Below are 26,772 nucleotides of genomic sequence, written 5' to 3'. Positions count from 1 at the left end.
ACATTGCTAGCCCAACCAATCCCAAGTTTATGTGGCATATCTATGACATTTATCAAATTGAAAAAATTTTAAAATTCAGAATTTGTATACTATATTTACCCTCCCCTCCCCCCTTGCTATCTCCTTCTCTATCCTATCCCTCTCTCTTCACCTCAATGCTGGAACCCAAGGTTGACCCATTGAGCTTAAGCATAGAAGCACCATGACCGATCCGATCACTGTAGACCACCCTTTCACGAACCACCATCACCGTTGGACTTTCCTTGATGAGCTCTATTGGTTTCAACCCTTGGATGATTGGAATAGTTGTTGAAAAGTGAAAACTCATTTGTGAACCAATTGTAACCCAGTTTTGACCTGTTAACCATGTATATTTTTAATTCTTCCTTCATGGTCCTGAATGTATAGAGGAATTTAATTCAAAATCCATTGTTTTCTCATTGATTCTTGTATCATTCCACTGTTTTTAATCTCAGACAAATGGTTATTCCATTGTTTATTTTGTTAGACAAGATGGTTATTCCATTGATTTTAGTGTCATTCCACTATTTTTAATCTCAGACAGATGGTTATTCCATTATTTTTGGTGTCAAATAGATTATCATTCCATTGATTTTGGTGTCATTACATAGTTTTTAATCTCAGACAGATAGTTATTCTATTGATTTTTGTGTCATTCCATTATTTTTACTCTCAAACATATCTTTGTTCCATTAATTTTGGTGTCGACATATCGTTATTGTATTGAATTTAATGTCATTCCATTGTTTTAATTCTCATAGAAATGGTTATTCCATTTATTTAAAATAATGATTTAGTTATTCCTTTGTTTTTAATTTCATTCCATTGATTTTATGTACTGATATATGATATTTTTGTCATGTATTTCAATTAGGATATAGTGAATAATAATGAAGACATTGCGTTGGGAGATGAATGAAGTAGTTGATGGGTTGAATAACAACAATCCTTAAGTGGTTGAACTAATAAACCGTGTAATTCAAATAAATCATAATTTAGTTTTTCTATTGATTTTAAAAATGACATTCCATTGATTATTGTGTCAGTCCTCTGGTTATTCCATTGATATAAATCAGTGGATTAGTTATTACATTGATTTTAATATATCATTTCATTGATTTTTTTTGTCAGACATCTGGTTATCCCACTGATATAAATTTATGGATTAGTTATTCCATTGATTTTAATATGTGATTCCATTAAAATTGTGACAGACCTATGGTTATTCCATTTATTTAATCCATTGATCTTAATAGTTTGTTCCATTGAAATTGTGTCAAATCTCTGGCTATTCTATTGATTTAAAACAGTGCATTTAGTTATTTCACTGATCTTAATATGTCATTCTATTCTTATAAAATAATTAAGTTAAGCGAAAACAATGAAATTCATAAGAAAAAACAATGAATTTCAGTTAAAAAATAATGGAAGTCAGTTTACGTAGCAACGCTTTAAAAATTGTTACTTTCCAAATAAGCCTACTTAAAAACGGAAATCAAAGTGACTACTTGAAAATAAGCCTAGGCCGACTGACTTTCATGAGTGGGAGGCTGACAACTACATTATTCTTGGATGGATGTTAAATTTTATGAAAGATTGAATCTATGGTCATGTATAATGACACTATTTATGACTTGTGGACTGCACTGAATAAAATATATACAAAGTGTGATTCTCGGATATTTGAGCTACATCAAGATGTCTCTCATGCTTCTCAAGCAGCATTAGGCCTATTTGTTTTCAACTTCTTTGGGTATCTGCATACTCGATGCAAGGAACTAGCCCAATATGAGCCCTTAGTGATATCATTAATGATGCTGCTATTGAAGCTAAACGACTTGACCGACGACATACATATAAGTTCTTAATGGTTTGAAACCTGAGTTTGAGGCTGTTGAGGCTCAAATACTAAACAAGATAATCCTTGTCAATACGCCTATAATTGTCAAACAAGATTATAAGGGGTGCCAACATATCAATCTCGACGGTGGATGTACAACCCTTGGCGGACGAACCACCCCTAAAGGTCGAGGTGCCTTTCTTCACTATCTTCTATAGCAGAACCCAAACTTACAGTGGGAGACCCTCTCTCTTTAGAATTCTTCCTCTCTCTAAAAAATGAAAACAAAGGTAGAATGAGAAAAAAACTAGCCAAGGATCAACTATTTATACTAAGCCCCCAAGGGCAAAATTATTCAAGAATGAATGATATGATGAGGCGCACCGTTTCAAGAAACGGTAACCCATCAAACACCCCGCACGCCTGCTCAACTCCCCTTAAGCCACCATTTCGAAAAGGCGTGAATCACAACTCGCCACATCAACAAGAAACGTTACCCTCACCCTAAATATGCGTAACCTAACAAGACAAGACTCCTCAAATAATCAACACCCATCATTTCATAATGCACAAACTTCAATGCTCATCATTACAACTTCCAGGCCCGCCAATCTTGACTGCCTGAGCAACATTCCATGTTAGTTAACATAGGTCCTCGAGTAGACCCTCCAAGTCCGCCAACCTTGGCCGTATGAACAACACTCCAAATTAGCTAACATAGTTGCTTGAGCAACTCTCCATGCCCACCAACCTTGGCTTCCTGAGCAACATTAGAAGTTAGCTAACATAGGTGCTTGAGTTGACCCTCTAGGCCCGCCAACCTTGGCTGCCTAAACAACATTCCAGGTTAACTAATATAGTTGCTTGAGCGACTCTCCAAGTCCACCAACCTTCGTCGCCTGAGCAACACTCCAAATTAGCTAACATAGCTACTTCAGCAACTCTCTAGGCCCGCCAATTTTGGTCACCTGAGCAACATTCCAAGTTAGCTAACATAGCTATTTGAGCAACTCTCCAGGCCCGCCAACCTTGGCCGCCTGAGTAAACTTTTTAGGAACAACAACCACAGACAAACTACTCTCAGAGTGACACCTCATTTAACTCTAAGAGTGGGAGACATAATGTAGTGGTAAAAAATCATCTTGATCCACCATTCAGTCAACACACAATTCGATCAACCTGCTTAGTCAAAATTGATCCAAGAAGGCAAGAGCAAATCAACACTAACAAAGACTTTAGTCCAATAGGCCCATTAGGCGACTGAGCCTATTGGTAACTTAGGCGTCCAAGCCAAGGAGAATGAAAGCATAGGTGATCAGTGAACATGAACAACGCTCGTCTCAAGTATCAAACATCCAACCCAAGTCTACTGCAATTCACCCCGTGCCAATCGTATGTCTGAATCACAATCTCTTTGTCCTGACTTAGCCACCCAAAAACAACGGTCAGCACTGATCATTGTCCAACTTGGCCCCAACAAGCCAAATACGACCTTTAAATCGAACACGCCATGTCAGACAACCCTTAGCCACTACCTCACGTTGAGCCGTCTAACCTCGTATGAACCCATGTCCAGCCAATCATAACAGGCCACTTGTCTTGACACCTGACACCACCTCTCCACGATCTCCTGTGACCTGTCGATTGTACTCCGTGTCAGTATTGGTTGCTCAATACCCCACTATATAAACCCTTCTTCGTCTCCAAAGAATGCATGTTCAGTCTCATTCATGAATACGACGAAAACACTGAGCACTCAAAACCTACCTTCAGCCTTCATCTTACCCTCAGTATTCATACAACATTCCATACTTTGCATTTTTAACATACGATATACTCATCAAAGTTTCCTTCCCCTACTGACTTGATCATAGGAGGCTCTTTGGAAGGCACCCCACCGGTGACCGAGTATCTATTCCTCAATCTTGTTTTGTTCTTCGGGATTCGCTATAGAAGAGCTCAAGATAAATTACGTTAACAATTCAATAATTGTAGATTCGAGCACATACAATAGTCCACTTTTGAAACATAAGGTAAAAAAACCCCACAAAAATACCAATTACCAAACATGAAAATAATAAGTCACTAACCCTTGAAAAAAGGTCATGAAAAACATAAAAAGTCCTATGAAAAAGGCCCATGTCCATGGATAAGACTTCTACGAATATCTAGACTCTCTAGTCTAGAGTCGTAGACCCTTTCAAATTCAATACTTCCTCCTCATATACTATGCTATTAGACCCTCAAAGACTTCCTTGCTAGACCCTTTAGCAAAGACTCACCAATGACTGGCATCCATGGTGTTTTGCATTTGGCGAGTCATGTTCTGAGCTTGAATTCTGGTCATGGGTTTGATTTTCTGGAGCCTAATAAGCAATTGCAAGTCTCAAGTGGCTCTATTTTTACCAATCCATTTGAGGCCTTGGGTTCTTCTAATGGCTGAGGGTTAAGGAATCTGATAACAGCTCTGGCAATAGAAGGCATAAGCGCATAACCAAGAACAAAGAATTTGTGGCTCGATCAAGAGCTCGAAAGCATGAATGTGAATGTCCTATTTTACAGTCATTGGTGGAGGATGAGGCTTTTTCAAGCAAGAAGGTGATTGCGGAGATAATTGTCATACCGTCGATACACGATTTCTTGCAGATTAACAATTATATCGCCGAGTATGACGGTTCAGATGTTCATACGATATTTTTGTGAAAATATACATAGCCGCCGGCACATGATTTTCACGATATAATAGGGGGCACAATCGGATTTTAAAATCATGTCAAAAACTAGTTGTTATTAAGAGTATTTTGAATTTTCTTTTCAATATCTTTTTTTAAATTTGAGTCTTTGGCCCGCTTGGCTCGGCTTTAGAGCCATATGCTGGCTGAACCTCATGTTTATAAGTTCGCGGAAGTTAGACGGATTGGTCGGCTCACCTTCGCGGAAGTTGGACTGACAGGCCGGCTCACCCGAGCTGTAGCCCTACTTGTGAGCCGTGTCAAGATGGGTCGACCCACATTACACCTCTAATCACCCCATACCCGTTAGTGGAGTAGGTGGTTTGTGGGTCTGGGAATAGTTGCACACTGGTGTGATGGTGTCTCAATCTTATTACTCTAATCCACACAAAAAAATTTAATCTATTATAAAAAAATAAAAAAGGGTCAAAAGAAATCCAATGCTCTGGTTCTCTGGAGAAGCACTCGAGAAAAAATAACAATAGTGGGAGGCGTCTTTCCACTTTCCAGTATGGTGTAACAATAAGACCTTGTATTGTGTAAAAAACTAGGGTTTTATTTCTCCGCAGATATTTTCTTTCTTGGTCTTAACTATGATTTTTTTGATGCCTATGTGATTATTTGTTTCATGCTTATGTAAGGTTTAGTTGGTTGATGGATTTAATTTTTTCCTAATTTTGAATTTGTTGAACCCTAAATTAAAATGAGATTACGTGATTCATTGATGTCACACAACTAGTATTTTTAGATCTACTCGTTTTTCTTAGACAATTAGGTCAAACAGCAACTCAGCAATCGAATTGAGTTTTGTGAATATCTTCTATTGACTTTTCTGAAATGATTATAATAGTGAACAAAAGGTATTAACCAGGGCCAACCCTTCAAAATGATAAGAAATTGGCAGAGGGGTTTTCTTTTCCGAATCTGATTCTTCTACCTTTCGGGGTTAAAGTGTGGGGCACTCAATGCACTAGATGTTCAGAAGGCCATGTAAAATTGGATAGAGATTCAGAACAGTCTTTGGAATATCATCAATCTCATGCAATTTTATTTCCTCCGAGACTTGGATTAGATTTATTAGTTATTACCCTTGATACGCATTCAATTTACAAAGCAAGTCAATCATATTTAAAATGTGATGAACAATATACTAATCTGGTAGATAGGAATTAAACTAGAGTTCAGGCTGGACTGTTTGGTTTGGAAAATATTTTTGTGCTTTCATTCTTTGTTTTCTTTTTATAAAAATTCTTTTAGTTTTTGTTTCTTTAAATGCAGAAAATTTGCTTTGATATGATGTGAATAAGTGGATATGGAGGAACTTCTTGTGCCCACACCAGGGGCTGTGCCCATCAAATGCTGTGGGGTGCTACTGTGCTCAGAACCCAGCCCCTGGTTGGGCACAGTCCCAGGTTTCCCCACAGCAGGTAACCTCATCCTGAAGTGGGTTCTTTTTTTTTTTTTAATAAAGGAAAATTGTGAAAATTAGAATGTAATCAATTTTCTTGTTTCCTTGTCTATTTTCTAGTAAACAGTTTGGAAAACAAGGACTAAAACCCAATTTTGATTGGGATTTTTTCATGAAAAAGGAAAATAAAAAAACAAAAAAATGAAACAAAACACGAGAAACCAGGTTTTACAGAAATAGTCAGTGCTAAGCTTGATTCAAATGAAAAACAAAAATTATGACCTATATATGCTGGGATGTGGGGTGCTGTAGTGATTACCCTTTACAGAACTGCAGTGTCTAGTGCACTTTTTTAACATTTTCAATTGTATTGATGAAAATTTATGAATTTTTGTGGAATCCACATAAAACAGAACTTTTATTGTTTTAAACCAGTGAGTTTAATTGCAGAATCCAATCCTGTAGTGCTTTTGCCACTTTAGGCCCCCTTAACACTGCATGTTGTACAAGCACTGCAGGCCCCCTTCGCCTTGTATGCTGTATAGTGATAACCATTTCTTGTGACTTTGCAGGCAAGCACTACCCTTGGAATATGGCTGGAGCTGATATTTCATTCGATGCTCGCGACTACGGCATCATAGTTGATGAAAAAGAAGAGGGTTCAGTGCAACTACTGTGCAAAGGAAGTGAGTAGCTTCAGTCGTCTCCGGAACCATAGAGGAGAAGTAAGAGGAGACATAAAACGTTGCACACAAGTTCATGAAAACATCAGTAATAAGCTCTTTTGGAACAAAGTGAACGAAAGAAGGGCTTCACTTGTTCTTGCTTCAGGTAGTCCAAGTAACAGAACTGAAGCAACATCGTGGTTGCAAACTGAAGCCGGTAGATGCATTGGAAGATTCATTTATGAAACTGGATTCGACTTTGATGTCGTAAATTCTCCTAGGAGAATTATCAGTGCTACCTTCAAAGAAAGCCAGCAGGGTATGGCATAATACCAAATCTCCAAGAACTTGAGGATGAGTTTGAAGATATGAAGAATAACTTCAACAACACAGAGGATTCTTGAGCGGACACAGGATGCAGCATACTTGTCAATGATTGGATCAATGAGAAGGGTCAATACCTTGTTAATTTTGTGGTGGATTCTAGCACCGCATATCATCAATCAACAGATCGATGTTTCATCGTTGGTTGGTAATACTCTTGCCTTGAACTTATTACTGGATCAAGTGATCTGTGGCAGTTGGAGTAGGCAATGTGGCACAAGTTATTGCTAATTTGGCGACTTTTTTGGACCAAGAGATTCAACCTGGAGTTTAGTAGGAAGCGAACGTATGTGTCTTCGGCGATGTACACAGAGATTACAGTAGATGACGATGATGATGATGGCTATACGTTCATGTTCATGGGAACATTCAAGAATCAGATCACCAATCCACCAAAAAATTTATTTGGATTTTTAAGAGCTCCACAATTGTCTAAAGTCTACAATTCAGATTTAATGATGGAGGAAAAGTCAAATAATTTTTAAAAATAGAAAAATAAAAATGTGGTATGATGTGGCACACATCCCAAACTATTGGATTCAAATTATAAACTCTAAAATTTTAAACGAATTGCGGGGTCTCCAGATCCTATTTATTTTCTGCATTTAGATCCTATTTATTTTCCCATCTTCGTTGCATGAAAATACTTTGACATTTATATTTGGATTTTGATGTCTAAATCTGACTGTAGGGTATAAGAACCTAGAGTTTAATTTCTCCGCAATTATTATTATTTTGTACTTATGATGATTGTTTGATGCTTTTGTGATGAGTTTGATTGAGATTTGGAGGCAGCAAATATATCAACATAAATTGTGTTGTGTATTTCTTCCCCTTCTTTACACATTTCCTTTGTAATTTTTGTTGTTTTATTAGTTTTATTTTCCCCTTTGAAGAAGAGTCTTCAAAATGTATTGGAACTTCCTCCCATTGAGAAGTGAGCAGCACCTAAACTATATTAGTTTTGGGTTAGAATGTGAAAGGTAGTGTTTACTAAAAAAATGCTATTTTTTCAATTTCTTTTTAAAATTACTCCTAATTTCTAACAACAATAATACGATTAAGACCATGATTACTTGTTGAGACTCACAAGAATTCAACCGTATTCTCCAGACATTTATCTATCTACAGATGGCAAGGTGTTCAATGAGTGCAAGCCTATCAAAAAATTGAGCCAATTTAAAGAGGAGCATTTCACCGTTGCATGTTGCTCCCTCTTTAATCTAACAAAGAAACTGACAAAGAGTAATAAATATACATTCTACTATTGGTACCCTAGGGAAACAAATTGATAATGAATTTATGTAATAATAACAATTGTAGTCCCTTTTCTTTCGGAAATGATATATATCTAGAGTTTTTCATACATAACCGTCCATAATCATGCGGCAATTATATTGTTTTAAGACAATAACTAATTACATTGTTTCTGACCAACATAGTATCTTATTACACTATTATGTATGTAATTATATTATTTTAACCGTTGCAAAATTTTATATATTGTTTCAAAAACAATGTAATAAAGCAATCTCATCAAGAACGTTTAGGTTAAACCTATCAATAATGAGTCTTTTTGAAAAGAGTTTTATATGCTGAATCCGAATATGTAATTTTTTTTATGTGGACTCTTATGGATGATTTTATTATAGATACGTAGCAGTACCGCTTTTCTTTTGTACGGTGTTACGAGTGGGAGCACTTGTAATGGTATTATTTTGTATGGGCCAACAAATATGTATGGGGTTTAATGTTTTGCTGATGTAATTGTATTGAGTTTTGTGTTTTGCTGATGTGGCTATATTGGGATATGTGTTTTGCTGATGTGGCTGTATTAGAAGATTGTGTTTTGGTATAGTTTTATTGTGGACAATATGGAGGGAATGAGAATTGATTGGCCTCCATGTTGGGTGGAAAGGAAAAATATATAGGAATTTGTGTTTTGTTGATGTGGTTATATTGGGAGTGTTTTGTTGATGTAACTGTATTGAGAGACGTGTTTGACTTGACTTTTTATGTAATAGAGTTGGAACCTAATATTGATTTTTATTGACCTTACAAAATGGGACGATTACAATTGCTCTTAGAGAAGATGTTTGGTGGACAATTGTTTATTACTTCACACAATGCCTTTATCAAAGCATATAAATATTATATGTGGCTGCAATTGGTGGCATGTGGAAGCAGGAAACGGTCTCTTTTTACTTTATGAGAAAGACTGTCTTCTTATCTTACTAAAAATTTATACATGTTTGATGTCTCTCACTTTATGAAAAAGACCGTCTTATCTTGCTTAGTTCATACTATCAATTGTTAATGAATGGGAAACTTCCAATACCCAAGTAGCGGGAACTTAAAATTACCCTATTAACCCGACAACAAAAAAAATTATGTAACAAGAATTTTACAGGACATTTGATTTATAATTGAATAAGTGTGATTAAAGGTGGATTTACTTGGAGCGAAGGGTGAGGGCAATTGCCCACCCTCAAAAAAATTATTCTGTCCAGATTTTTTTGGGCTTTTAGCCAAACTTTTTGCCCACCATGTAATCCAACTCCTGTCCACCCTGATAGTGCCATTTCGCCCAAATTTTCTCCACGCTATAGCCTAGCCATCCTGCCCTGCCTCTTGTATTTCTCTCCTAAGTCCTAGTCAGTCTCAGATTCTCAAGGACAAATGTGAGGTGTGTGTTATGGCTTACTATTTGCTAGTTTATCGGATGAATGATTTGCTACTTGTTATGTGTGCCTTAAGGTATGCTCTGTCCTCCCTTCCTCTCTCTGTTGGTTTCTTTATTTTCTCTCAACATATCGAACGATGTCAACCAGAGACGGAGACACCATCCCTAGAGACCCAACAAAATTTCCGTACTTTAGTATTATTTTTCATACTTTCAAAAGTATAATAAATAAATAACAAAAAAATTCCGGACTCTCGCTTAGCTTTGTCCACCCTAACATAAAATCCTACGTCCGCCCTTGTGTGACTATGAGGTGAGAGTGGGATAACCATGACCATATTTGGTATGAAATACAGAGTAAGCACGAGCGCAAGAGTTTTAATAGTTTAATGTAGATGTGATTACTTTATCATATGGGTAGCATAATCTGTCTGTATATTAGACTCATTCTCTCTCTCTTGAGGAGAATAACCATTCTCAACATTTTGATGAGTTTGACTATTTTCCACAAGAGAGAATATAGGGTGAAATGGGTTTGAGATTTAACCATCGTCATCATCCCAAAATCAACCAAAAAAAACAAGAAGGGTGACTCTCACTCTCATCCCACCATCATTTCATCCTTTAAATTCCAATCAAATCCTCGTTTTAACTTTATATCTATTAGTCTTAAAAAAACTAGTAGTCTTCTATAAGTCTAGATTCATTTTTTAAAGTACGTAACAAAATATATGTGTGTGTGTGTGCAGCCAATTATTTGATTTAGCTACATATACATCCAAAGATATTCACACTTACAATAACGGAATCTATCATTGTGTGTCCAATGGTTCACACGACTTTATCAACTTTAACATTATAAATAAAAAAAAAAGTAAAAAACAATGATGACTGATAATAGAGTTGATATGAGAGATTTTCTATGTAGTCTTGCGATTAAGGTTTTATCTAAGCAACATCTACATTACATGGCATATTAGGTATAATATATTTTTGAGATAAATTATACATTAGTTTAATATAATAATTTCTAACAACTCACGAAATTTAAGGATTGCACATATTAATTTTTTAAAATTATTTAAGTATTTGTAGTTTTTAAAAATTTAATTACTCGTACAATTGCTGTAATACAAAAATTAGATTAAGTTTCTCTATTTAACCTAATTTGATGCGGGCTAGGTGCGACTTTCGCATGACCGAAAACTCACTTGTCTCTCTTGAGCACACCTATTAGTGTTAGCATCACAAAGACAAGAGTTTGGAGTACTTGAATAATAATTTTATGGTGAAATGTAGTGCTAGTTGCTCATAATGGACAACAATATTTGACACTCCAGAACATGTAGAAATTTAACCAACACTTCATATTTGGAGTGTGTCGAAATGATTGAATAGTGATAAACACAACCAATCAAAGAATGCCACATATTTTTCTCTCTTCTATTTTTCTCCTTTTCTTGTTCTTCTTCTTTCTCTCTCCCCTATTAAGCACTCTCCCTACAGCTCAAGAGTCTCGTCATTATGGGTGTATAATAATCTAACACTTAATATTGAGGTATTTGGAGTGGTGCTCAAGAGCGTCACCGTGGATGCTCTTAGTTCGAGCGGCTACTTAATTTTACATCTGATCACATTTAGGTCGAGTGAAACTATAATTGATTGTGTTTATACCAATTCGTACAAGATTATGGTGGGAGGCGTCGACCTTCAATGGATCCCTGCCTCTTCAATATTCAGTCTAATTACACAGTAAACACAGAAATTTCAGTAGATGAAGATGACGATGAAACTCTTTTTCTTCCTTTTCAAAAGTCATTGGGATTCCCTATTTGATTTCACAACATATAATATATATATGTATATATACATCCAAGAGTAGTTCACACTGAAAACACCAAATATGAAACCAAGAATGTCTCTATCACACTGGAAGACCCATGTATCTATCTATCTATCTATCATCGTGTTTTCACACAAACTTTATCAAATATTATTCTATTAGACACTTGATTTTGTGTAAGGTTCAGATTCCACCTTCAATTACGGAGAAAATTTTCAACAATTTCATTGCAGCATAACCAGTTTTACAAGCAAAAATTAACCATTTATCTAGTCTGTTACAGTAAACAGCATAATCACTTCTATATAAATCTAACAATTGCAGCTTCACAACTATCATCTCTCGCTCTCTCTCTCTCTCGCTCTCTCTCATTATCTTTTGTCCAATCACTTCCACAATGATTAAATCGATCATCTTTGTTCTGGTTTTCATTTTGTTTAGCTTTTGGATTCAATCTCAAGCTGAAACTAAAAGAAGTAGCTTCAGCGTTGATCTTACTCATCGTGATTCGATTCTGTCCCCGTTCTATAATCACTCTCTTACTCCTTTAGAAGTTTTGAGAAATGCGGTTTTACGTTCACATACCCGAATCAATCTCTTCCAATACTCATCTTTGGATTTAAATGAGGAAGAGATTGAATCTGTGGTTATTCCAAATGGAGGTGACTATCTCATGAAAATCTATGTTGGTTCCCCACCCGTTGAAGTCCTTGCTATTGCAGACACTGGAAGTGACCTCATTTGGATTCAATGCACTCCTTGCGACCAATGCTACAAACAAGATGCTCCTCTATTCAATCCTAGTAAGTCCTCTACCTACAAGGAGCTTTCTTGTGCCACAAAATTGTGCCAGGCTCTACCAAAATCGATGTGTGGGAGCACACAAGAGTGCAAATACTCATATTCTTATGGTGATAGATCATATACAATTGGGATCTTGAGTAGTGAAACCATAGGCTTAGATTCCAGCAATGGTGAACAAGTTTCTTTCCCTGCATCGGCATTCGGATGTGGACATCGAAACAATGGTACGTTCACACGTCACGTTGCAGGTCTCGTTGGCCTTGGCGGGGGACCATTATCGTTGGTTTCTCAATTAGCAGACCAAATAGAAAATAAATTCTCATACTGTTTGCTTCCAATGTCATCAAGCACTAACAGTAAGCTTAGATTTGGACAAGCTGCAATCCTCTCAAGATCGGAAGTAGTTTCAACTCCAATTATATCCAAATCTCCTCCTACTTTCTACTTTCTTACTCTTGAAGGTATTAGCATTGGAGGCAAGATAGCAAAGGCTCCTCAAAGTCAAGGGAATATCGTAATTGATTCTGGAACAACCTTGACATTGTTGCAATCAAACCTATACAATCAATTGGAAGCTATTGTCAAAGAGGCTATTGGTGTGAACCCAGTGGCAGACCCATCTGGAACCTTGGACTTGTGCTTTCAAGCGGAGTCGGTCAGAAGCAAGTTGCCAGAAATGGTATTCCATTTCACCGGTGCAGATATTCATTTGCCACCTTTGAACACATTTGCGAAATTTGATAATTTGGTTTGCATGCTGATAGCTCCTAGTGAAGAGTTTTCCATCTTTGGGAACTTGGCTCAGGTGAACTTTCAAGTGGAATACGACCTCCAGCAAAAGAAAGTCTCTTTTGCTCCGACCGACTGCACCGCAGTTTGATTATCTTACAATTTCGTCTATTGTTAAATTTGAAAAACGATATTGTATGTCTCTTGATCAAGCTTAAGTCTATGCATGAAAACTATTAATATATTACCAAATTAAATATTATCCTCTCTTTTCTTTTTTTTTTCTCAAATGCAAATTATTAAAATATTTTGTGCAATATTCTCAATTTCACAAAATGAATGGTCTACAATTAAGGGATTCATGACTTGATGATAACTCAAAAAATGATTTGCCTAGAAATATAATAATTTGAACATGGAATTTCAAAAAAAGAAAACAAAAGAGTTGGTGAACACAAGTCCAAAGAATGAAATCTCACTTTTTGTCAATTTTTTTATAGATACTTTTTCTCATTTATAATATACACTATTTTCTTTTATATAGTTTCTCTCCATTTCAATTTTTCTTCACATTAGTTTTCACTCAATTTCTTCGAATTCCAACTCCTAACATTATCACATAATTATCCAATAGAATTGCATTTAACTTTATAGTCTACGTCAATCTTTCTAATATATCTATTTGGGCACTTCAAAAAGAAAATGGTCACACTAAACACTTAATATATTCCAGCAGATAAAAGGTCAAGATTGTCCGAAGCTCTGCTAAAATATATTGCTCGATAGACTATTTACAAAGAGAGTCACCATTGGTTTGTAACATTTCTTCGAGTCACACGGTTATTTGAGTATTTATCCCTAAAGTTTGGGATTAGATACATGAGTCTATGAGAATATCAATTGGAATCCACTGCGTATATTTATTTCTATCATTCATTTATGTTTAGGATCATACTATTGTAAACTCCTATTGAATCCATATTATTTCTTACTACTTCAAATCATGTCTTTTTAGGTCTTCCTCTTTGCTTCATACTCTCTCCTATACAAATTCTCTTGAATTTTCTCACCTCTACACCACTATCTATACGTACGTTGTACATGTTCAAGCAATCTTAAATGATTTTTTCACAATTTATTTTCAATTAGTGTTAATACTAATTAGATATAATAATTTCATTTCTTATAATATCTTCTCTCATGTGGATACAAATCCAATGAATCACACATTTTTGTAATATGTATTTTTTTGGATATGTCGCCTCTTAATAACCTAACACTCAAAATCATATATCATTGTGGATTATATAACCAACCTAGTTGTAATTACCTACAACCCCCCTCCTCTAATTTAAATGAAAATGTTACATGATTGGGCTTGGTCAAGCCTATCATGGGCGATCTTAGCCCAAAAAGCTCATTTCCAACATCTCTCAATCGTCTGTTAGGCGTTGGACTCATCTCAATAACATTGTTAATGAATATTTTTTTTTTGGTAGGCAAACAGGAGTGGAAACTCAAAATTAGAAACTCTTTAGGCTCAAAATGGAGACATTCCTAACCTATAAAGAACTCATGATAATGCTTTGTACCCCAAACATCTTTAGTTACACACAATTTACCATTACTCAATCCTTAAAAAGTTTTATACTCAATGATGAACCTTAGTTGCACCCAATAATTTATTGAGTACATCACAATCTAAATAAATCCCAATTAAAAATATAATAATTATGAGTTGACTCCATTTTATGTTTTTATCAAATTTTACAAACTTCAACCCATAATTTCAACTATTAGATCTTATCAATGGCTGAGATTAAATAAAATTAAAAAACAAAAAATAAAATTTTTCATCTTGTTCATCAAATCTGAACAAGCAACCGCTCGCATCCGTCACCATCTCCTCCCAGTCATACAAACCCTGAAACAAGATAAAGCAAACAAGCACAAAAGCTACCTTAGATCTGCAAAAGAAGAGAAACAGAGTGGATGGACCATGACTTTCCACTAAGACAATACCCAAACAATCCCTAAACTCCAATAGTAGTCTTCACCAGCCCTTCGCCCTTCACCTCTCTCACCGTAACCTACGCTGCCGCTTCCAAGAATGTCACCGGAGAGCGCCAACTTCGGGGGCATCATGAAGTCCCCCGCCGTAACTCACCTGAAATGCAAAGCCTTTTTGGAGTTTTTGTCTAGTCTAATGCTTACTTGCTTAGATCTAGTTTGGTCACACCTCGTTGTGTAACAGATGAACTGCAACTGTTTTAACTCCGGTAAAGACTCCATCCAAGTGTCACGACCCAAAATGAGGACACGTGACCGGCGCATGACCTTAATGAACCTAAGCACATTGAGGCCAAGCAAGCCTCTGAACAGGTGGTTTGGCACTAATATAATCAAAGAAACAAAATATACGTGATATGAAAATAGCTACAACACAGTCTGGCCCATGGCCTTGCATATCATTATATCTTATCTGTAGTTAACAGAGCATCTAGAGTCGGTAAACTAACGATAATACATGAGTCCAAAATAATACATAATCACACCCGCACTATATATGCTGGGCTCACCAGAATAAGGAGGTTGAAAGTCTATCTGGCTGTAGGCAGACCTGGCTCTACTGGATCAACTATATCTGGAAAAAAAATGTCAACAACACAGGCGTGAGTCACAAGACTCTGTGAATGAATAGTAACTCAATCAACGTAGAGGGGGACAAGCGTGCTGGAACAAATACGAGATATCGATGACATTAAACATGCGCAACATGATAAATAAGCCAATAGATACCTAGGAATAGTGATCAGGCGGGAGGACTTCCACACAGAATAAATAGGCAGCACACTCAATGCCAAATCAGGCAGCACACTTAGTGCCATAACAGGCAGCACACTCAGTGCCGAATCATACTTGGTGCACCAAGGCTAACGAATACTGTCGTTAGCACATACTATCCTGATCAAAGTCACTCCTAGAACAAACATATGACCAAAAGTCGAACAGACTAGTACAGGGTCAGACTGGAATTAAGGAACATAATAAAGACCCATAAAACATGCTTGTCCCATAAAGTACGAGAGAGCGATACCATCATATATCAAGCACGGTAACATAACCAAAAATGCTAGATTCATCAATGAAGTCATATTGGATCCACATCTAGAATAAAGTGCAGGGCCATAAGAGAAAAAGAATCCAATGTATCGAACAAGTTGCCTATTCACTCACTTGGTATTAGCAATTAAAACACCATCTACTTCCTCCAGTGGTCGCGTAATCCACCGGTCAACTAGTCACCTAAACAAAACATAATTTACCTACTTAGAATCTCCCAATGTGTCCCCATTATTATTGACATGTTAAAAAAAATTTGACAGCATAACAGCGTACCAATGCGAATCCCAAAAATTATATAACTCAACCAGTTCAAGAAAATCCAATACTTCAATAATTCCCAATCATGTCAAACTCATATCCACATCTCCAACATCCAAATCCAACACAATTATTTTTCATAACTCAAAGGCTTATAAGATATGCTTGATCCATAAATCACACTTACCCTTGAAAGCTTTATTACTTTCCTTGCCTCCTTGATGATGATTTTTTTTAACTCACTTGATTCACTACAAAAGATTCACATCTGACCTCATTAGGCTCCAATAAGTTCCATTTATCATTGTAAATAATAAAATCTCACATTTAGCACCACTTGGTACTTACCCGTGTGTATTTCCATCAAATTTCCAACTTCAACAAAAATTCCAGCAGCTCATATACCTGGGGTAATCTCATATTAGCTCCCACACTAAATCTCAAATTCAGATGTACAGTGCTATTAAAACCCTTACCTTCGTAAACACAAATCTTCAACATCACAACATCACAAGCAAGAGATATCTCCATTAAAACCATTTACTTCACCCAGAAATTTAAATCAAAAGATCAAATTCTTACCTTAAAGAGTTTCTCATACCCTTGTACTGCAGATCGTCCTTCCAACACTTCACAAGAGAAAACCCAGCTTTAGACACAATAATTATAAGCTTCAAACTATTCTGACAAAGCCGGAAGCCAAATCTGATTGTTAGTGGAATAAACTCTTTTTTTTTGTTCCAAAAGACCTTTCCACCCTCAGCACTTATCAAAATTTACCACTCCCTATTTATGATTTTGCCATTGTTCTAATTGACTATTTAGGTTCATTTTCATTCATTCATTCATTCATTTTTTTTAAAGTGGGTATTACATTCTCCTCCCCTTAAAAGAAATTTCATCCTCGAAATATACCTTACATCGAGCCAGTAGCTTCAAACAAGTGTGGATATTGGGCACGCATAACATCCTCCAGTTCCCACGTGGCCTCCTGACTAGTGTGGTTCCGCCAAACCACTTTAACCGATGCTATATCCTTTGAACGAAGCTTCCTTATTTGTCTATCCACAATGGCCACTGGTTGCTCAACATATGACAAATCTTCCTCTATTTGGACCGACTGTGTTTGCAATACGTGTGTCGAATCCTGTAGGTATTTTCGCAACATGGACACATGAAACACCGGATGTACCCTAGACAAGTAAGGCAGTAATGCCAATCGATAGGCTACTGCTCCAACTCGCTCAAGTACCTCAAAAGGACCAATATACCGAGGACTGAGTTTTCCTCTCATACCGAATCTCATCACACCTTTCGTCGGGGATACTCAAAGGAAAACATGATCTCCAACAGCGAACTCCAAATCTCAACGACGGTGATCAACATAGGCCTTTTGCATACTCTGAGCGGCTACCAACTTATATCTAATCAATTGGACCTTGTTCACAGAGTCTTGCACCAAATCAGGACCAAAAAGACTATATCCTCCTGCCTCAAACCATCCAATAGGAGATCTACATCTCCTTCCATACAAAGCCTCAAAAGGCGCCATTTGAATACTAGCTTGATAGTTATTGCTGTAAGTGAACTCGGTCAAAGGCAAATGTCTCTCCCAACTACCTCCAAAGTCAAGTACACAAGCTCGCAGCATATCCTCTAAGATTTGAATAGTTCTCTCTGATTGTCCATCGATCTGAGGGTGAAATGCGGTACTCAAATCAACCTAGGTTCCCAAGGCTTCCTGAAAAGCCTTCCAAAATCGAGCTGTAAACTGCGATCCACGATCAGAAATGATAGATACAGGAACCCTATGAAATCTAACAATCTCATCCAGATACAACTGTGCATATTTTGCTACAGTATAAGTAGTTTTCACCGGAAGGAAATGGGCTGACTTCGTCAATCTATCAATTATCACTCAAACAGAATCATATCCCTTGCGGGATCGGGGTAACCCAATCACAAAATCCATCGTGATCCTCTCCCATTTCCATTCAGGTATTTCAATCCTCTGAAGCAACCCCGTTGGTCTTTGATGTTCAACCTTTACTTGCTGACACACCAAACACCGCGAAACAAACTCCGCCACATTCTTTTTCATTCTCTCCCACCAATACAACTGTTTTAGATCTTGATTTTCTTTGTAGATCTAGGATGTACAGCATATGTAGTATTATGAGCCTCCTCTAAAATAAGCCTCGGCAAGTCATCCACCTTTGGAACACATAAACGATCACCACACCATAACACTCCATCTGAATCAACTCTAAATCCGATTTTCTTCCCATCACGAACCATCTGAATATAGTGAAGTATTACCGGATCTTTTGACTGAGATGCCTTAATCTGATCTGATAAAGATGAACGAAGCTGTATGTGTGCTAAAAATACACCCAAATTACCAATCTCAAAATGCACACCGTAACCCTCTAATTTATGGAGCTCTGTCACCAAGTGCCTTCTACTCACTGAAATATGAGCCAAACTACCCATAGACTTCCTGCTCAAAGCATCTGCCACAACATTAGCTTTACCCGGATGATACAAAATTGTACAATCGTAATCTTTCAATAACTCCATCCATCTACGATGTCTCAAGTTCAGGTCTTTTTGCTAAAAGATATATTTCAAACTTTTATGGTTCGTATATACTTCACAAGTCTCACCATACAAATAATGCCTCCAAATTTTTAAGGCAAACACCACTGTTGCCATTTCTAAATCATGAGTGGGATAATTTTGCTCATGCTTCTTTAACTGCCTAGAAGCATAAGCAACGACTCTACCATGTTGCATCAAAACACAATCCAATCCCACTCTGGAAGCATCACAATATACTGCATATCCACCCGTCCCCATCGGCAAAGTTAAAATCGGAGCTGAAGTCAAACAATCCTTGAGCTTCTGAAAGCTCTCCTCACAACTATCTGACCATTGAAACTTCACATTTTTCTGAGTCAACCGAGTCAAAGGAGCCGCGATCTTAGAGAAATCTTGGACAAAGCGACGAGAATAGCCCACTAAACCCAAGAAACTCCGGATCTCAATCACTGTAGTAGGCCTCGGCCAATTCTGAATTGTTTCAATTTTCTGAGGATCAGCCCGAATACCATCCTTCGAAACCACATGCCCCAGAAAAGCTACACTGTCTAGCCAAAACTCACACTTGGAGAATTTGGCATACAATTGTTCCTCCCGTAATGTTTGTAATACAATCCTCAAGTGTCCTTCGTGTTCCTCCTCACTCCTAGAATACACTAGAATATCATCAATAAACACAATAAGAAACTTGATCTAAGTATGGCTTAAACACCCGGTTCATCATATCCATAAATGCTGCAAGGGCATTAGTCAACCCAAAAGACATCACCGGGAACTCATAATGCCCATAACATGTTTGAAAAGCAATTTTTGGAATATCTTCCTTTTTAACCCACAACTGATGATAACCCGAACGAAGATCTATCTTGGAGAAACATTGAGCACCCTGTAACTGATCAAACAAATCATCTATATGGGGCAACGGGTATTTATTCCTCACTGTCACCTTATTTAATTGTCTATAATCAATGCACAATCTCATAGAGCCATCCTTCTTCTTCACAAAGAGCACTGGGGCTCCCCAAGGTGATGCACTAGGGCGAATCAACCCCTTATCCAACAAATCTTGTAACTGTTCCTTTAACTCCTTCAACTCCAATGGTGCAATACGGTATGGAGGTATCGATATCGGTTGAGTATCGGGAACCAGATCAATACTAAAATCTACATCCCGCTCTGGGGGTAATCCTGGCAACTCATCTGGAAAAATATCCACAAATTCCCATACAACTCGAACCTGATCAAGACTCTCCACTCTATGCTCACTATCCTTGACTAATGTAAGGTATCTTTGACATCCATTCTGTAACAACTTCCTTGCAATCAATGCTGAAATCAGGGCAATCGGTAACATAGTATAGTCACCCTGAAATATAATTGGTGGTACTCCAGGAAACTCTAACTTAACTACCTTTTGACGGAAGTCAAGAGTCGCAAAACATGATGCCAACCAATCCATCCCTGAAATCACATCAAGCTCCATCATATCTAAAACAATAAGATTTGCCAAAGTCTTCTTACCATTCACTATCACATCACATGATCTATGCTCACATATCACATACAAAGACTCACCAACCCGAGTCTCTACCCAAAAAGGCTGACTCAGCGGAGGGGACAAGCATGCTGGAACAAACACGGGATATCGATAACATTAAACATGCACAACATGATCAATAAGCCAATAGATACCTAGGAATAGTGATCAGACGGGAGGACTTCCACATAGAATAAATAGGCAGCACATACAGTGCGATAACAGGCAGCACAATCAGTACTAAATCAGGCAGCACACTCAGTGTCAAATCAGGCAGCACACTCAGTGCCGTAACAGGCAGCACACTCGGTGTCGAATCATACTTGGTGCACCAAGGCTAATGAATACTGTCGTTAGCACACAGTATCCTGATCAAAGTAACTCCCAGAACAAACATATGACCAAAAGTCGAATAGACTAGTACAGCGTCAGACTGGAATTAAGGAACATAATAAAGAGCCATAAAACATGCTTGTCCCATAACGTACAAGAGAGCGATACCATCATATATCAAGCACGGTAACATAACCAAAAATGCTAGATTCATCAATAAAGTCATATTGGATCCACATCTAGAAGAAAGTGCAGGGCCATAAGAGAAAAAGAATCCAATGTATCGAACAAGTTACCTATTCACTCACCTGGTATTAGCAATTAAAACACCATCTACTTCCTCCAGTGGTCGCGTAATCCACCGGTCAACTAGTCACCTAAACAAAACATAATTTACCTACTTAGAATCTCCCAATGTGTCCCCATTATTATTGACATGTTAAAAAAAATTCGACAGCATAACAGCGTACCAATGCAAATCCCAAAAATTATATAACTCAACCAGTTCAAGAAAATCCAATACTTCAATATTTCCCAATCATGTCAAACTCATATCCACATCTCCAACATCCAAATCCAACACAATTATTTTTCATAACTCAAAGGCTTATAAGATATGCTTGATCCATAAATCACACTTACCCTTGAAAGCTTTATTACTTTCCTTGCCTCCTTGATAATGATTTTTTTTAATTCACCTGATTCACTACAAAAGATTCACATCTGACCTCATTAGGCTCCAATAAGTTCCATTTATCATTGTTAATAATAAAATCTCACATTTAGCACCACTTGGTACTTACCCGTGTGTATTTCCACCAAATTTCCAACTTCAACAAAAATTCCAGCAGCTCATATACCTGGGGTAATCTCATATTAGCTCCCACACTAAGAGTGTGTTTGGATTGAGAGATTTGGAGGGAAGGGAAAGGAAGGGAAATAGAGTTTCCTTCCTATTCTCTTGTTTGGATAGTTTATTAAAAATTAAGGGGAGGGATTTGAGGGGATTTGGGAGGAAGGTTTCATTAAATTTTTGTTAAAATTCTCTCTCCAAAATGGAGTCATTTGGAGGGAAGAGATTACTAATTAAGTTATTTGTAAGTTAAATATCTATTTTACCCTTGTACATAATATTTTAACATAAAAATAAGGATAAATTAGTAAATTAAACAAATCTTCTTTCCTTCTTTTTTTTATCTATCCAAACATGGGAGAGAGAAAAATAGTCCTCCTTCCCCTCCCTTCTCTTCTCTCCCCCTCCCCTCCCTTCTCTTCCCTTCCCCCCAAATCCCTCAATCCAAACACACTCTAAATCTCAAATTCAGATGTACAGGGCTATTAAAACCCTTACCTTCGTAAACACAAATCTTCAATTTCCCTTCAAGAACATTCTTGAGCATGGCCCTAGTCTCTATTCTTGGTAATCACAACATCACAAGCAAGAGATATCTCCATTAAAACCATTTACTTCACCCAGAAATTTAAATCAAAAGATCAAAGTCTTACTTTAAAGAGTTTCTCACACCCTTGTAATTCAAATCGTCCTTCCAACACTTCACAAGAGAAAACCCAACTGTAGACACAACAATTATAAGCTTCAAACTATTCTGACCACGCCGGATTCACTACCCAAGCCACCCATCATCCACTACTCACCTTTTCCCTTGTTCTAGAAAACTCTCAAAGAAATGGTTCTTTGATATGGCTTACACGGGAAGCCAAATCTGATTGTTAGTGGAATAAACTTTTTTTTTCTTCCAAAAGACCTTTCCACCCTAGCACTTATCAAAATTTACCACTCCCTATTTACGATTTTGCCATTGTTCTAATTGACTATTTAGGTTCATTTTCATTCATTCATTCATTTTTTTTTTAAAGTGGGTATTACACCAAGACTCGTCCATCAATTTGGGGAAATGTTCTGTAGGAGAGAATGAGAGAGAATAAAGAGGAAAATAGTTGGGTCATGAGGGGTGTGTATAGATTAGGGTTTTTAGTGTTTTTTAGGGTGTATTTAGTAAAAGGTGGAGTGCAATTAAGGTTCATCATACTCAATCTAATACTCCAACATTCACAAATGTTTATAATTATATCCAACTCTTTTGAGTGATATAATTTTCTGGCTAGTAAATATAAGTAATAGGGGCAAGACCAAATCAACTCTTTGTTTTGCCCTCATATCACTAAGATCAAATTTAACTCACTTTCTTATAAATGTTCCTGTATATCAAATCATCTCATGGCTAGGTTAAGGCAAGACTTTTAGAATAAAAAATGTTTGCTTTAATTTGTTTAGACCTTAAGAAAAGATCCGCCTTATGCCCCTAATATTTTAGGTATGGTGTAAAACCCCGAACTTTTGATATAATGATGTAATATTGAATGAATGACAAAACCAAGTAGAAAAAAAAATATACTACATTAAGGAACCATAGGGTTAAAAATATTTTTTTTTCCCTATATTACCTAAATACCTAAACATACATGTATTCATACCCTTCATTCCTTCTTCTCTCTTTCACGTTTCCACAACTCTACAATATATCTCGAGGTGTCAAATGGGCCGACAGCTTATTGGCCGGGCAGTTATTTTTGGTCCATCAAGCGGGGCCGGCTTGTTTACAATAAGTCTTGTCCACGGGTCAAACCTTTTTAAAAAATTATTTTTACCAGAATCCTTAATTCTGAATTAGGGCAAAAATCTTCCTGTAAGATTATTCTTCAACTCCAATATCCAGTGAAATTAGGGCATGCAATGACTTGATCAAGTCTTCCTATCATCCTCCACCCCACCATTCGCCATAGTCATCATCATCTTCATCACCTTCATCACTAAGAGTTCAGAAAATGAATACAAGAGAATTTCTTCAGCCTGGGCATTGCGGCGCAAGTAGAGATCATCTCTAAGAGTAAGAGATGTAATAAAAACCTTACAAGTCTTGACCTCGGCAACGATGGAAAAAAAAATTTAGAAAAAAATTTAATTTTTAAAGACAATTAGAAGGAAAAAAAATCTTTAATAAAACCTAAAATAAAATTTAAAAAAACGGCCCTGATGTGGGTTAGGAGTTTTGAGATTCACGGGCCTTATGGGTAAGGCTTCCATTAAAAATGTAATTAACAAGCTCTTAAAATAATTAACCTACCTGCTAAAATAACGCCTCAGGAGAAAAAAAAAAAAAGGGATACCCAAAAAGCAAGAGCTATGTATAATAAACATTAAACAAAAAAAACTATTTATTGAGAAGGCTAAAAAAATGATTTTGAGTTTGTCGAATGACTTCAAGGATTTTAATTATTTCAAAGAATTTTTGTCATATGAGATATGAAAAGAATTTTATTATGTATTTTTGATATGGACAAAATCTTAACGGTGATTTCGTATGATTTTATATAATTTTGTATGGCTCCATACTGTTTCGTATGGTTTTGTATAGTGTTGTATGAATTCATATTGTTCCGTACTATGAATCCTCCTTAATAAACTGTGCCGAAGTGTATGTGAATTTGCAACGGAGTTTAATGTGGATTGTTTTATGTCTCTCTTGACTTTGTGAGAACTGACCCATTCCTTGGGGGCTAAGCTGAGGGTATCGACCCGTTACCGAGGGAGTAAACTGAGGGTACTAACCTGTGCCTTAAAGGGCTAAACTAAGGGTATTGTGACTGATATTATTGTGTTATTGTGACATAGACTATAGTAAGACTGCAAAGAGAAAAGTTTTTAAAGTGTTTTTTTTAGAATTTTTTTTTTTCAGTTTGTCTACTTGCAGGCTTATAGCTCACGGTTTTGCTTTTCAAGTGCATTCAGATGAAGAGGCTTGAGCAGTGATAGACCTAGGAATTGAAATCAATAAGGGCACAAAAATGTTGTAGGGGGTTGCCCTTGAAATTTTTTTTGGGGTTCTATATGTAATTAATTTATGAATATAGATCGCAAACACAAAAAACACATTAATAATAGTTCAAAACAATAAGAAAATACATTGTAATTATCACAATTATTCTCTATGAGTTTTCCTATTTTGAAAACCTGATATTTCAACACCATTAGTAATATTTTCAAGTACCTCTTTTTCAATGTAACATACAAGACAATCATTCAAAAATTGATCACTCATTCGGTTGCGCAAATCTGTCTCGACAATATTCATTCCAAAAAAACATCTTTCAACACTTACTATTGCTATACGTAAAATCAACGCTAATTTTAGAAGTCGATACATCAAAGGATACGAAAGATGCTTCATTGTAGACGCTAGCAGTCTAGAAAGATTACCAAACCCTTTTAACCAACCCAATATGTCATAAGTTATTTTCAAAATTAGCCAAAATTTGTCAAAATTAGCAATTTAGTGGGTGATAAGAGCCAAAAATATACACTTTTAATAATGAATTATTAAGGCATTTGTCACATAATTAGGGCTTAAAGTGATTATTACACCACTAAAATGCAAATATCATTTTCACTCACTTTGTATTTATTTTTATATTTTCAGGCCCAATTCATACCAATCAATGTTCAACATTTGCTAGCTCATTTCATGAAGAGCCCATATGCTTTTGTCCACTACCATCTTGATCAAATTCTTGATTATCATTTGAAAGCCACCACATGATTTGTCAAAATCATTTGACATCATTCCATGCATCACCATCATTATAGTACAAATTGGACATTCAATGATGGAGACTCCACTTAAATGCAATGATGGAGACTCCACTTAAATGCAATGATGGAGACTCCACTTAAATGCAATGATGGAGATTCCACTTAAATGCAATGATGGTGACTCCACTTATTTTGTCATGGTTGGTCATTCAATGGATGGATAGCTCCTAAATTCCTATAAATAGAGAGCTAGGGGAAGAAAAGAGAACAACATTGAAGGAGGAGAGAAGGAGACAAGAGGAGAAGAAGAATTAGAGAGTGAGTTCTTGAGTTTTTATTTTCTCTTTTACAACAATTCTCTCATATATTCTTTCTAGAATTTTGTGAGATTAATTGTTGGTTTTGTAAACCTAGTATGAGGAACTAATCCTCTTACTAGGGTGATGATGGATCCACTCTATTGTGTCTAAATAAATTTGGTTTGATTAATTATTAGTTTATTTATGTTATGTCAAGTGTTAATTAGCTATTCTTTATTGATAATCAAATCTTGATGCTTAGCTACCATCTAGGTTTGATTACCATGATGCAAATTGAGGCAAATGCCCATGTCCAATTTGAGACAAGCTTCTTGCAATTAATACCGAAGTTACCTAGACATAAATGCCATATGCTAGGATCTTTGTGATCACTACATAAGTTACCATAAATCCTAATGCATTCTTGATTGTCTTAGCCAATCCAAATGCTCATGGTTGGTTGCAATTAAGAATAGGCGTGGTAAGTCAGATGCCCATGACTATTACATAAATTAGGGGACTTGATTTTTGACATGCATGAATGAAATGATAATTGTCGGCTAAATAATTTAAATACAATAGAGTTGGTGAAATTGGATCCCTAGTTTTGTTTATTTGTGTTAATCCTTATTTATTTTGTTTCCATTGATAATTACAAAGAGTTGGAATTGCAGATATTTTATATTCAGTCCCTGTGGGTACGACACTCGTATTTGCCACTTCTATACTACAATTGATTCGTGCACTTGCGAGTATAATTTGGGTTTGGAATCGCTATACTTTTAGCGGGTCATAAACCCTACATCAAGTTTTTGGCGCCGTTGCCGGGGACTGATTTAATATATTGTTATCTAACTCTTGTATATATGTATATATGTATATATTAATATTAGTATA

At 36.5% G+C, this 26,772-nt stretch overlaps 1 protein-coding gene and 1 long non-coding RNA gene across 2 annotated transcripts; one reads left to right on the top strand and one right to left on the bottom strand.

Moving 5' to 3' along the window:
* Positions 1 to 11,932: 11,932 nt before the first annotated feature.
* On the top strand, positions 11,933 to 13,371 carry LOC119985956 (probable aspartic protease At2g35615). The gene has a single exon (XM_038830453.1). The coding sequence runs from the start codon at positions 11,974 to 11,976 to the stop codon at positions 13,258 to 13,260; it is 1,287 nt and encodes a 428-aa protein (XP_038686381.1). The 5' UTR covers positions 11,933 to 11,973; the 3' UTR covers positions 13,261 to 13,371.
* An 8,285-nt stretch (positions 13,372 to 21,656) lies between these two features.
* On the bottom strand, positions 21,657 to 22,384 carry LOC119985194. The gene is made up of 3 exons (XR_005465061.1): positions 22,316 to 22,384; positions 21,768 to 21,824; positions 21,657 to 21,670 (listed from the first exon to the last, which is right to left on the bottom strand). It is a non-coding gene; the product is annotated as an uncharacterized LOC119985194 (long non-coding RNA).
* Between the last annotated feature and the right edge of the window lie 4,388 nt (positions 22,385 to 26,772).

This window comes from Tripterygium wilfordii, chromosome 19 (assembly GCF_013401445.1).
Source record: "Tripterygium wilfordii isolate XIE 37 chromosome 19, ASM1340144v1, whole genome shotgun sequence".
NCBI lineage: Eukaryota > Viridiplantae > Streptophyta > Magnoliopsida > Celastrales > Celastraceae > Tripterygium > Tripterygium wilfordii.
This window is presented reverse-complemented; position numbering and strand designations above follow the sequence as displayed.